The sequence below is a fragment of the Anas acuta genome, chromosome Z (genome assembly GCF_963932015.1).
Source record: "Anas acuta chromosome Z, bAnaAcu1.1, whole genome shotgun sequence".
NCBI lineage: Eukaryota > Metazoa > Chordata > Aves > Anseriformes > Anatidae > Anas > Anas acuta.
The window spans coordinates 4,194,114-4,207,458 of record NC_089017.1 but is presented as its reverse complement, the minus strand read 5'-3'; the positions used below and the strand labels follow the sequence as shown (position 1 = coordinate 4,207,458).

Sequence of the window (13,345 nt, the reverse complement as noted above, 5' to 3'; positions counted from 1 at the left end):
AAAGAGGTGCTAGAGTGGGATTTTCAATTTCTTTGGCGTAGTTTACGGAATATGAAAAGGGTTGCTTGATTAGCATACGTGTTCAGTTCTTAATCTAGCAGAAAGGCATAATATGAACCTGTGTCTGGAAAATGGAGCCACGCATTTAAATGTGCAATTAAGCAAGTCTAGCAATGTGAGTAATGATTGAAATGATCAAGGAAGCTGATGTATTTGCTGTCTGCTGATAGACTAGGTGCTTTTCTGAAGCATATTTTTGTTTAAATTTTGGTTCTCTAGTCAGGTGCAAGTTGCAAGGTCAGTATTTGAACAGGTGAGTGAGTGAAATTTCATGTTGCTTGATCTGAGTAGGATTAGATTTTTGTGATCTGATAGTCCTGTCTGGTACTTACCTTTGTTAAAGTAATGAGTACAGTAGGGTGTCAATGTGATGTTTAACACGGTGGAAACTACTTGCAGTGAAATTAGGGAGTTGTATTTTTTTGAAGGGACATTCGGAACATGGACAGTGAAGGACCAGACAAATTTTGAGGTACTATAGATGCTCAGATATTCCTGTTCCATCGCATATCAACTGGCCATAGGAGAAGCTAGCTAGTTGTTGAATGTGTTTACCTATCACCAAGCAGATAACGATTTTATAATAGAAATCAGGGCTGAAAAGCACAGGCATTTCACTGCAGATGGAGGAAATACCCTTGTGAAGCTGCCACATGCAAATGGTTCGACTGTTCATTTGGTTCTGGGAAATTGCCAGTGCCTCAGTGAAAGATTAGCAAGCATGGTGTATTGTGAACATAAATGACTTTGTCAGAAGATGGCAATACTACCTCTAAGAAAAATACTAAATACGTCTGTGTAACCAAATAAACTTGTTAGCTGCTGCACAAAGTATGTGTTTTGATAAATGTTATTATTCCCCAGACTTCAAAATTAGTTGCTTGATGTAAGTTTGTGGCAATTTGCTACAGGGACAGGGTGCAAGTGTAAATTAGAATGCAGCAGAGCTGGTAGCTGAAGACTTGGAAGTTACTTGGCATGCTGGCTTACTTGAGGAGACCATTTCTTCTCCCATACTTCTAGGCTGTCACAAACATCCTCAGGCTCCTCAATTTGCTTTGTTTTCAGGATTCATCGGTGGTTTTGCCACATTTGGTCTTCACCTGTGTTGTGTGGGCAGAAGGAACCATTGACATTCGAAAACTTAATATTTAACCAAGGGATTGCAGATCAGAGCTGCCGCTCTGCTATTAGTTGACCTCCTTATGCTGTATAATGCAGGAATCTCATAATGCTACAAAAAAATACAGTACAAGGTTTTCTAAAATAGCATGTGCAGTTGAGAAAGGGCTGAACAATAAAGGAAGAGGCTTTCTTAATAGCACAATGAGCCGATTCCTTGTTAGCTTTGATCGGTCCATCGAGTTGAAGGCTTGCATCATGATGCAAAGGACAGAGCTGAGAAGTGTTCCAGAAAGGTGGGGGATTAAAGTATGTTGTCTTGGCTGTGATGGAAGGGAGGGAAATGGAGGGAGGAACTGTGGTGAGTTTCAATTTTTCATGATCCACTGTGGTGTAAGTAAGGGAGTTGTAGCAGTGTGTGAGAAACAGATGAACTTTGCCTCTGAGTGGGAAGTGATAGCTCCCAGACAGCCCCAGACAACTTAAATCAGCAGCGGTTCACAGGAGAAGCCCAATCAGCTGAACACAGGCATGGATGGATATGTGTGTTCAGCAGAGCTGCCCATGGGATGGCAGCTGAAATTGGCTGGTATCCGTGATGTGCTTTTCAACTGGGCTGCTAGCAGCATATGCAATTAAAAAGGTCTAACTTCCTGCAAGAGCTGTAGTCAGATGTCCCATTCTAAAGGGATCCTTTGTAACTGTTCGCGTAAAGAATAACCAAGCTATTCAGAATGCCAAGTTACACGACAGTAGTTAAATCTGCAGGAAATCACCCTTAAATTAATATGTGACCATTATATGTGTATTTTTTATCTTGTTGAGCTGAACCTGTATTGGCTTAAAACCTATTTTGGGAGTAAATATTTCTGTCAACAGAAGTGAATTAGCCCTACAAAGTTGTAGCTGTGTAGCTATTTTTTTTAAAGGAAAGCTATTAAAATTAATCACCCCCTTTGCCCTCCTTACCCCCCAAAACAACCATTCCCCCCTCCCCCCTTTTCCCTCTTGTATGTGCAAGTATGTATTGTAACAGAATGGTGTAAACATGACAGATGCCTGCTGTGGATGGACTGACTGGTTGCACTAGTGAAAACATCTGCATGCCTCATCCTTTATTATTGTTTTCAAACTCATGCTTGCAGAGCAAAGAGCTTAAGACGTTATTGCTGTCCCTAGCAAAAATGCCAAGAAGGAACCTTGAATGCTAGTTCCTGGTGTACACCTGGGTGCAAACCTGCCTCTGCAGGTTTGCTGAGCTAACAGCTCAGCTGACATGTAAAACAAAGGGATAGGTGAAGTGAGTAAAGGGGAACAGTGCAGTGCCTTAGACTTCTGCAGAGGGATTTATTGGAGCTGCTCTATGGCATCCTAAATTGTGTCCACACAAGGTATCTTTATGCTGATAACATACTGTCACATTAATTAGTTTCCACTGGAATATTTTTCAGTTATTATTGCTCAAACTAGCATAGGTACTGTACTGTATCATTCTGTGTGTTCAGTTGATTAAATATCCTAATACTAATTAAATTGGTACTTGATTTGTTGTTAGACTTTTGATGAAGTTTAACTGGTTTTTGTCTTTGTAAGCACAGCTGCAGCATAACTGGTTGTAAAAGTAGTCTGGCATTTATTTTTATCTGGCAGTACATGACAAGGCTGAAACTTCTTCAGATGTTGCAGCAGTGAGGTCTGAGAACATGTGTATAACTACTATTTTTTTTAAATCTTTTTCAGCTTTCTGAAACAAAAGTCTTTACTGCTTCCTCTGTTCCAGCTGAGAATCATGTGACTCCTGGGCAAAGGTAAGCTCTCCCCCATTTTCCCTATATCCTTAAAAGCTTCTGCTGGTGAAGCAATGTTATCTTGAACATATTAAAGCAGATGTTAGATGAAACGTGAGAATGGCCCTGGTCAGAGATTGGTTAAGCTGATTGCAAAATTGCAAAAGCCTTGCTTGTAAATAGTTGGTTCTGTGGGTTCCTGTATTACTTATAATCCTGGTTTTGGACTACGGATATATAGCCAAACATACCAAATCTGTGAAGATAAAACTGAGAAGACTGTCTTCTGCAGAAACACTAGTCATAGGCAAGAATGAAGATAGCTGGGAAGAAAAGTTTTGTGCTGTTGAAAAGGAGGCACTGGCTTTGTCCAGGAAACACAAATCCAGCCCCCAGGGAGTCGAAAAGCACTCAGAATACACGCAGTATTTTGACAAATAAGTTAACAGAAAAGTTTGCATTAGCAAGAAGCTGAAATTCCTGATAAGCATTGTGATTACTTGTCTTTACTCATGATTTGGAGATCAGCGTGTGAAAAATACGGCAGTAGCAGCCTTGCTGTGGTTGCCTTCATCTTCACTGAGTGCCTGGCAGGTGGTGGTACAGATCAGTCGCCTGCATTAGTTAACATTTCTTCAGGTCATGTCAGAGCATGTCAGCAGTCAGATACCACAAGATCTGAAAACTAGATGTCCTAACAGCCCCAAATGTTCTTGTAAGGCTGTACTGCTGAACTCCATCCTTCATTGAAACTGTTCACATAACACAGTTATAATCCATGTAACACGGTTATAACCTGGAGGAGGCGTGGTGTCAAGTTCTTCTGAAACTTACATTCCTGTGCTTCTTAAAGTTGATATGTTAGTGCAATTGTTGCTCTCATGTAAATATTCTTCCAGTGGATGTCCCCCAAATGATGTTAGAAAATACTTTAATTCATCATGTTAAGTTCAGGTAATTTTTTACTTGCCAGAAATGTTTGAGCATTGAAGCTAGTGGTGAAAGTACTGGGAGGAACTCTTCAGGCCAAGCCTGCAGTGTGTTTAGGAAAACAACTATAAAAATTCTGATATCCTATATTGTATGAACTCATTACATGCTTGAATAAACCCCTACTAGATGCTAACAAGCCATGTTAAGTGTAAGAAGGCACATTTCTCATCCTGAATTAGGTATTTGTGGTAGCATAACTTTGGGTATGTGCCTGCTGTCTGAGAAACTTTTATTTCTGTTGCTCTTAGGACTTCCATGTCACCGCATGTTCACTCAGTTGCTGTATGTGTGACTTGATTCTTTACTGTCCTTAAACCCATCATATACACAGGGTAGAACTTTGATCCCTGTCTGTTTTTAGAGGGATAGTGTGATATACAGTGTGGATATATATATAATAGGCTGGCAGGTGGGATCCACTTGAACATGATGTATCTTTTATAACTTGTCACCAGTTACTTGATTATACTGATCATACAGGTAACTTATGTGATATATGATGCTACAAAAGTTGATGATCTTTTCAGAAAGAGTGCAAAGGTAATTTTGACTGTAACCCTAGATTATAACTAGGTGTCAGCTAGCAGGATTTTTCTTCCCAGTGACAGCCTCTCTTCTTCCTGTTTGTGTGGCAGGCAAGCAATATTCTTAAAAGCTATTGATCAGTATTAGTTCTATTGCTGGTGTAGCAACTTCTATCTAATATTGTTACTGCTTTCTTCAGTTTCAGCACAGCCATATCATCGTGTTTAATCTAGCCAAACTTTACTTCTCTTACAGCATTGATTTGGTAACATTGCTTCAAAAGCCTGTGACAGCTACTCAAGAGACAGAAAGCAGCTCATTTGAGGCTCCCCAGCAGCAGACCTTTGGCCAAGCCCTAGTCTTCACAAATTCTCAGCATAGCAACCAGATGGCATCAGGAACTGGCAATTCCAGTGCTGTAAACTCCTATTCTCCTCAGAGCCTGGTAAAATTATCTTACTCTTTGAGTGCCCTTCATGAGGAAATACTTCAGGTTAAGCAGCTTTTCCAGTACTGGTCACTTCATGAAATGTTTCAGTATTAGTAAAATTCTGTCCCAAATGCTAAAGCAAGGGGATTAATGGCCTCTCTCACACATACAAGGTTTTTTTGTTTTTGCCGGGCAGTTGTTTCTTGGTTTACATGAAGTACTTCTATTATTTTTTTTTTGTGGGGAACAGGCACATTTACTGTATGCTGATTTAGGATTGAGTCCTTGGTTTGTAGTAGAGAGTTCTATGCCAGAGAACTGTGATGTGACATTTCCAAGCACATATCTGACTGCTTTTTGTGGAAACATGACTATTTCTGAGTTTTCTGTAGTTATGAAAAAGGCTTCCCGTGTTTAATGATTATGAGAGTTAAAATTGGGCACTTGTATCCTTCGAAAATCTGTTCAGCTATTAGTAATTAAATGTTTTCGGGATGTGTGGATTCAAGAAAATCAGTATTGTTGCAATCAGTTTTGAAAGTTTATTAGCGAAAACAAGATCTGGCCATATGTTACATTTGAATTTTTCATTTGTCATTTATTAGTAATCTAGGGCTGAAGAGGTTTCAGTTGTTGCTAAATAGTAGCTGTAGGCACTGACCTTATTATTATTTTCGAGTTATGTATTAAATCTTTAAGTGTACTTCTCCCTTTTTTTCCTTGTCTTTTGGTAGTCTGCAGTTCTTTGTTCTGGCTTTGGAGAGCTTGGATCCTCTAAATTGGCAAATTCTACTGGATCCCAAATCTTGGACCAATTGAAATCTCCGGGTTTGGGTCAATTTACCTCTCAACAAAACAATAGTAGCTCTACCACCACTACCACAACTACCACATCGTCTTGGGATCTAAAACCACCTATTACTCAGTCCTCAGTTCTTAGTCAGTTTGGTAAGTGCTTTCCCATAACCTCTCTATTAGTCTGTAAAATTTCTTAATGCCAATGACAGTTTAAAATGGCCTCGATGAAAGGCTTTTAAAAAATGCAATTCTAATAATAAAATTGGTTACAAGGTCCAAGTTAAGTTTATCTGCTAGTAGATGTTACAAATATATCACAAACTAAATTTTGATGGACTTAAGCCTATCTGTAGAGTCTTCAGAAGTTGTACAGCCTTCATGTACTGACATCTTTGATTTGGTGCGCCTGTCTATTTAAGTGAAACTTTGATGTAACTTCATTCTCGGCAAATCCTGGAAGATAGATATTTTAGTCTTTGTGCCTGTGCTGCTTCTAGCTGAATATAACATAACATATTTTGTCTTTTTCCATTTTTTCTCTTATAACTCTTACATGAGTTTTGAATGAGTACTACATAATTGCTTCATAATGTGCATCATATCTCCTTGTGTGAAGTCTGCATGTGCTCAGAATGATGCAGATTACTCATTTTGTCTCTTTGTAATTGGATGGATTTTTCATTTAATTTCATTCAATTAAGTACAGTTGGCAGGAACAGTGGTGAACATGATAGGAGGTTGTTCTTTGCAGTTCAGTTTGTAGCAGTGTTCTCTCTAGAAAGAATGATAGTTCTTGTATCTATCTCTTGTATGTGTGCGTTTCCAAATAGGTAAGCAGCCAATTTGATAGCAGTTGTAATCTTTTACATGCAGTAATTCTGAAAAAAATGTTTATATGCATTTCAAGTTGCTTTCTAATGTTCTTTGCCAAGTGAAGAAAAAAAAAAACAAAACCTCCAGACTGCGGGTGTTGTGGATCTCGTACGGTTGATGGCCAGTGCTCCAAGCTGTTGTTTGGCTTTCACATCTGAAAATTGTGAAAGAGAAGGAAATGGGGAAAAAACTGCTTATGTCCAGTGTCCTGACTTTCAGAAAGATGGAGATGGTAGATGAATTCTTCCTGGTGTTGAAAATCTTCACCTTTGCGGGGCAGGAAATCATAACTCATAACACATCTAAATTGCAACTCCAAACACCTCGAAAGTTATCACAGTTTATTAGCACAGTTAATTGCAGTGACAGTGAAGCTTGCTATGTTTGACTAAAATAATCCACAAACTTTTTGATGCTGTCGTGGTTTAACCAGGCCGGCAGCTAAACAGGATACAGCCGTTCGCTCCCCCTCCCCCTCCCTCTCTGGGACGGGGGAGAGAAATGGAAAGTGAAGCCCGTGAGTTGAGAGAAAGACAGTTTAATAAGACAGGAAAGTAATAATAATAATAATAATAATACAATGGTGATAATAGTACTACTACTACTAATATGTACAAACAAGTGATGCACAATGCAATTGCTCACCACTTGCTGACTGATGCCCAGCCTAACCCCGAGCAGTCCGGCCCCCTCCCCCCGGCTAGCCACCCCTATATATTGTTTAGCATGACCCCAGATGGTATGGAATACCCCTTGGGCTAGTTTGGGTCACCTGTCCTGGGTCTGTCCCCTCCCAGCTCTTACTGCACCCCCAGCCTGCCCGTTGGCAGGACAGAGCAAAAGGCCGAGACATCCTTGGCTTGGTGTAAGCACTGCTCTGCAACAATTAAAACATCGGGGTGTTATCAGCACTCTTCTCATCCCAAGCCAAAACACAGCATTCCACCAGCTACTAGGAAGAAAATTCTGTTCTAACTGAAACCAGGACAGATGCCTAGTATGTAATATTATGTGGCTATTATTTTTAAAGAAAGCTAAATAATGCTTGATGAAAAGTGTTCATTTAAGATAGGGAGTATCAAATATTGGCATTGTTATTGCAGTGGTAATGTTCTACATGGAACTTGTGTGGTGCACGCACTAGAACATAATAGCTGTCAAGTGTGTCAATTCACTCAGATTCTTCCATGTAGAGCGGAGTTTAATGATTTAATTTCATTTTTCTTTTTCCAACTGCTGACCAGACTTCAAATCCCAGCCTGAACCATCCCCAGTTCTGAGCCAGCTGACCCAGCGACAGCAGCAACAAACACAGGCAGTCCCTGTTCCTCCTCCTGGGCTTGAGTCCTTCTCCTCCCAGGTGAAACTGCGAGAGCAATCCCCGGTAGACACCTCTACAGCTGTCAGCAAAATGTTACAGCTGCCCAGTATATCCATGGAGAACCAGGCAGTGACTGCCCATCAGACCCAGCAGAAACAGATAAAACCACCAAAACGAAGGATAACTCCAGCATCCAAGGTGGGTAATTTGGTGGTGCCAAGTACTTAATCATTACATATAAGTTTCTAGGGAGAAGAGGGGCAAAGACCATCATATGTTTTCTGTTTATAGAGCAGGGAAATCTAAGCTGGATAGTTCTACAGTCCAAAATACAATGATGTCTTTTCCAAGCACACATCTGATTTGTTCTGTGTGGAAAATGACTGCTGAGTGATTTTGGATTGACTTAAGTGGCCGCAAGTTGAATGTTGGATGAAGGGGGGTGGGCATGGGTGATGGCTGTGTATTGCAAAATACAATGGATAACACTTTCAGCCCCAGATCAGAGCACAGAATCAATAAATGAATTTCAGATTACAAGAATGGAATTAATTTATGTGATGTACACTGGGGCTTTTGACAGATGTAGTTAAGAGGAAAGATTTAGGCAGTAACTGAAGAAGCATGTAGTTATGGGAGGTGAGTGTCAGTCACTGGTACATCTAATACAGATAGTACACAGAAAGGAATTGTCTTTTTTCCCGTTTAAGATTCCTGCTTCTGCAGTGGAGATGCCTGGATCAGCTGATGTGACAGGGTTAAATGTTCAGTTTGGAGCTCTTGAGTTTGGATCAGAGCCTGCACTCCCAGAGTTTGGATCAACTTCAAGCAGTGAGAATACCAGCCAGGCGACCAACAATAGCTTGTACTCAAAATCTGTAAAGTACGTGTGAGTTCCCCTCGTGCCTTCTGAAATGTCCTCTCTAGGGATCAAGTTTGTGCAAAATAGTTACTGTGTAATGGGAGGGGGAAATAGGGTGGATTGTAAGGCTGTGTTTTCTGTGGATGGCATGTTAAAAGAAGTCTCTCTTCTAATGACAATCAAAACCTTCTGGATGGGTTGATTTGAAGCTGCAGATGACACAAATGGAAAGAACCTTAAAGCAAGCTACCTTTTATAGAATTGCTTCCTCATGTTTGTCACGATTTTTAAATTTGCCAGAGGGTTTGTTCCTTACAACTTCAGTTTTTCTGCTTTTGTTCTAGTAGAGATGAACCTTGTGCCATATCTGTGTGTTAGTAGATTGGCACCAGACTGCAGATCTGATGCTCCTATAGAATGAAAAAAGAAGCCAAGCTTTTCAGTCTGCAGAAGCTTTTACTGAAATGCTAAAGCAGGCGATGATAAAGACAAATGTGTCAATAAATGTGTTCTCTTCCTTACTATTAGCTTTCTACTTTTAGCTTTCAGTAGAAAGCTTCCTGAAGTTTATTCAGAAACACTAGTAAAATTGAACTTATACATTCATTTCTAGTTCCATAAATTCTGTTTTTTAAACTAAACCCTCTGCATGTTTTATTTTTTTTTTACTCTTTGCATATTGTGTTAGACTGCTACTCTAATGTTAGATTTCTATTCTAAGAAGACTAGGTGTTTGTCATACTCTGGCCTTCATGGATCTAGTTGATTAACAAAGAGGTTATGATCATTAATTTATCCTTTGAGAGGATGGAAATAAGTTGCAAAATTGTTTTTAAAAAAAAAAGAAAAAAAAAGAAAAATTGTATTTACTCATGATTTTTTCTAATATAAATAGTGTAAATTTGACTGTTTCAGTTTAGTAAGTTTTAGATAACTGTGTAGGAGCTGATATTATCACGAAGGTGTTTGATATCTCATTTACCATTGTGGTAAATAACTTTTACTTTTTCCAGTGATCCTTTGAATACCTCTTTGCCAATATCCAATACAGTACAGGAGTCCACCTACACAACCTCTGCCATCACCTCTTCCAGCCTGACCTGCTCATCCCAGAGCACTAGCCCGGTAACAACAACTTCCTCCTATGAACAGACTTCTGTGCATAGTAGGATAGCGTACCAAAGCTCCATGGCTTCATCTGAACCACCCCCTGTTGCAGTTACGGTGAGTGAACTTCAGCAATAAGACCTAGAAAAAGGTAAAATGATCTTACCTGCTTTAGACTCGTATAACCCTGCTATGTCCATGCTTTCAACCAAGTCAAGTGGTTTCTGCAATTCGCAAGCCCACCCTGTTATTTATGCTCTCCTTTCCTATTGTGTAGCCATTTTGGGCTATCCTGTATTTGGGATGAAAGAGCCTCTGATTTTATGGGTCTTGACATCTTAAATGGCTGTCTGACCTTTTTTCTTAGGAACACTTAGTAACACAATATTTCAGTTGAGTTTCCTTCCCTGAAGCTTAGCTTTTATAAAAGGAACTCACTCTCTATATAAATATTAGTCATGGTATTTTGCCATAACTTGACAGCTTCTATCCAAACGCATATAATTCCTTAAATTTATAAGGAATCTATCAAATAGATCTAAAATGGTTTTTGGCCCCTCCAGCATTATTCTTTTGTTGGATTTAAACACCAATAGGAATTAGTATTGTTTCCTTTTAAAAGGGTAGGGTGAGATCTGATCTAGGATAGGTGGTCTCTTGGGAGATATTTAAAAGCACCTACTCTTTGTACGTGGAACTTAGGTTTGTTTAAAGAGAATTTATTGAATGTTTAAGGAACTTGTGAGAGTTTGTAAGTTTATTTACTTCTGGCCTTTGTTATGTAATGGCTCAGTCACACTTGTCTTCTGCACTAGCTCGTATGTACTGGTGAGGATCAAGCGTAGACTATCCACTTCTGTACTCCAGCGTTATCCAAAAAACAACTGGTGCTTCTCAAGTCTTATCTTTCAATGGAAAAAAATTGGCGTCTGTGTAACTTGGATAGTTAAAATTGTGAGTTGCATTAGATCAAAAGCACAACTATTTCCTATATGTTAATGCAATCCTTTCTTTCATATTGGTGTGAACCTGAAGTTTGTTATATACAGTACATGGGAAGGTCTCCTGATGATGGGTGTAGTATGGGCAGTGTATGGGATTCTGTATGTTCAGGACACCTTGCACTTGAGAACTTTATTATGTGGTTTTGTTAAAGGCAGTAAAAAGCTAATTTTCTGCCTTTTTTCTTTTTCAATTTAGAACAAATATAGAATTTTGCATGAAGCATGTTAAATGTGTGATTCATTTGGAAAATACAATATACCTCTGAGATGATTTATTCATTTCTCATTTGTTTACAGAATGGGCACAGTGGTGTTAGAACACAGGCAGCTCTTGACAGTAAGTTTACAAAGCTTGGATGTGTATAGGACTCTTTCTAATCTTTCATTATAACTTGGTATGCGCATGATTGTAGCAATCACATCTGGTTTGAGGTTTTGTATAGTTCTCTAATTGTTGGCTGATCAATGAGAGTTTATTTTGTACTTGCACAGGATGAACTGCTTGCTTATTGGAGAAAACTGACATAGGGAAGCAGCTCTACCGAATCTAGATCCAGTGTGTGTAACGCTGAGCAGTCTTAAGCATTAGAAAAGCTGCTTTGCTTCTGCTTTTTTTCCTTTCTGGATTTCTCTACTGCAAATTATTTAACATAAAATTCCTTATACATTCTTCCAGCTCTTGTTTGGAAAGTCGTAATTAGAATTTAGTGATAATGAAACAGTCACATTCTTCGAAAGCACCTCTTGCTGGTGTAGGGAATAAGGGTGACTAACATGCTCCCTCTGCTGGGTTGCTTGCTATCTTACAGTAGAGTAACAATAATACGTTGTTGGCTCTGTTACTATTCTCTTCATCTTGGCCTTTTTTTTTTTGTGTGTGGTACTTTACTTGTAGCACCCCAGTAGCTCTCTTCCCAGAGTCAAAATAATTTATATCTAGTTTTCACTCTTCTTGACTTTTATATTCTGGTTTATGGAAGTTTCCAGCAGCTTGGATTAAAAGCTTTTGGAATTCCAACACTTCAGTTTTAACTCTATCTATCTTTTAAACATCTGAGATATGTCAGCAGCAGGACAGCTTTTTTTTTTTTTTATATATTTCTGAGTACCAAGAACCTGAGTATTCAGACCTAAGAACTGTTTTGTTAATGCCAAGTTCTGTTTAAATGAGCATGAGGAAGGGTATATGCCTAAAGATTGTAATGTATAGAACAGCTTTTCAAATAGAAAATTTATTTACTCTTACGTATAGAATTCATAATTTTGGAAATTCACTATGGGATTGGTCTTTTTTCTATGAAAAACATCTGAGAATTTCTAATATTTTTAAATTATTGTTCAACGTTTTTATTAGTCCCTTTTTCAATGCTGGTTCCCTTTTACAACATTTTTGTTTTTTCCTCTATCTCAGGTCCATAAACCAGAATCAGTCTTCTACTGTGTATCTATTTCATGTGTCCAAACTATTTTGAAGTTCTGTTTTTGTAAACATATGAAAGCACTGACTGTTTTCCTTCTGTATATGCCACTAATATCCTTAGTTGGTCATCTTTCATCTTTCCTACTGCTGCTCTTTAATGTCCAGGCTTTATCTTTCCTAAACATGAGGCTGTTCAGAAGATGCTTGGATTATAATTCTGCCGTCCTATTTGTCTTGTGGTTTTCTTTTCGTCTGGCACATCATGTTCAAGCATTGTTAAAATGAAGACCTTTATACTGGGGTTATCTACTTTGATTTCAAGGAGTGAATCCTGACCTAATTGTATTGAGAGTTATAAGTGGTGTTTACTTATTTTTATATGAATGTTTCCAGGATGTATCAGGTGATACAGATTTGTTCTTCATAGCTAGGTTTTTGCCACTTGAATTTCCTTTGTCAGTTACACATATGCTTATGGCCAAAGTCAAGACCTCATAATTTGTTTGCATAGCAGCTGATCCAGCAACCTGGCTTCTCTCATTTAGGGAGAAAACAATTAATGTGAACAGTGATGCTTAACTTCTGAGCAGACTCTTGTTTGGTGAGCATTCTGACTGTCTGACTTCACACACATTCCAAGATAGCAGTGATCCACCAGGTGGTGATCTTCAGTGTTTTATTAAAGCATGGCCCAGCATAAGGCAGGGCTCAACTTTTTCTGAGATTTATTGGTGTGCATGTTTGTCTAATTCTGTGCATTATCCTCCCTCAGAGGGCAAGAGATAGCAGTGTATAGAAACAAATGAAGGAATTGTTCTGTGTCTTGTTTCAGTACAGTGTTCCTTTGGAAAGGTGAATTGGTGGTAAATAAATCCTATTATGAAGCTAAAAAGTAGCAATCATGTTAACCAGCCTTTGTTATCTAGATCAAATAAACTAAGGCTATATTTGTCAACTCGTTGAACATGCTTAATGCTGTGCTCAATTGTGGCATTTTATTTTAATGCATTATACATTTGAGTCAGTATTGCAAACGGATTAGT

At 38.8% G+C, this 13,345-nt stretch overlaps 1 protein-coding gene and 2 non-coding genes across 7 annotated transcripts in view; all 3 read left to right on the top strand.

Moving 5' to 3' along the window:
- The first annotated feature begins 2,860 nt into the window (after positions 1-2,860).
- LOC137847965 (ubiquitin-associated protein 2-like) overlaps positions 2,861-13,345 on the top strand; it is a 113,780-nt gene continuing 103,295 nt past the window's right edge. For all 5 annotated transcript variants that reach the window (XM_068666707.1, XM_068666710.1, XM_068666708.1 and 2 more), the window contains exons 1-7: positions 2,861-2,990; positions 4,743-4,932; positions 5,652-5,865; positions 7,833-8,107; positions 8,620-8,798; positions 9,785-9,995; positions 11,180-11,219. In XM_068666707.1, coding sequence (XP_068522808.1) covers positions 4,876-4,932; positions 5,652-5,865; positions 7,833-8,107; positions 8,620-8,798; positions 9,785-9,995; positions 11,180-11,219 — 976 coding nt within the window. In that variant the 5' untranslated portion in view covers positions 2,861-2,990; positions 4,743-4,875. The remainder of the gene's footprint in view (positions 2,991-4,742; positions 4,933-5,651; positions 5,866-7,832; positions 8,108-8,619; positions 8,799-9,784; positions 9,996-11,179; positions 11,220-13,345) is intronic.
- Positions 5,226-5,309, top strand: LOC137848716 (small nucleolar RNA SNORD121A). The gene has a single exon (XR_011091492.1). It is a non-coding gene; the product is annotated as a small nucleolar RNA SNORD121A (small nucleolar RNA).
- Positions 8,232-8,311, top strand: LOC137848714 (small nucleolar RNA SNORD121A). Its single transcript, XR_011091490.1, has one exon. It is a non-coding gene; the product is annotated as a small nucleolar RNA SNORD121A (small nucleolar RNA).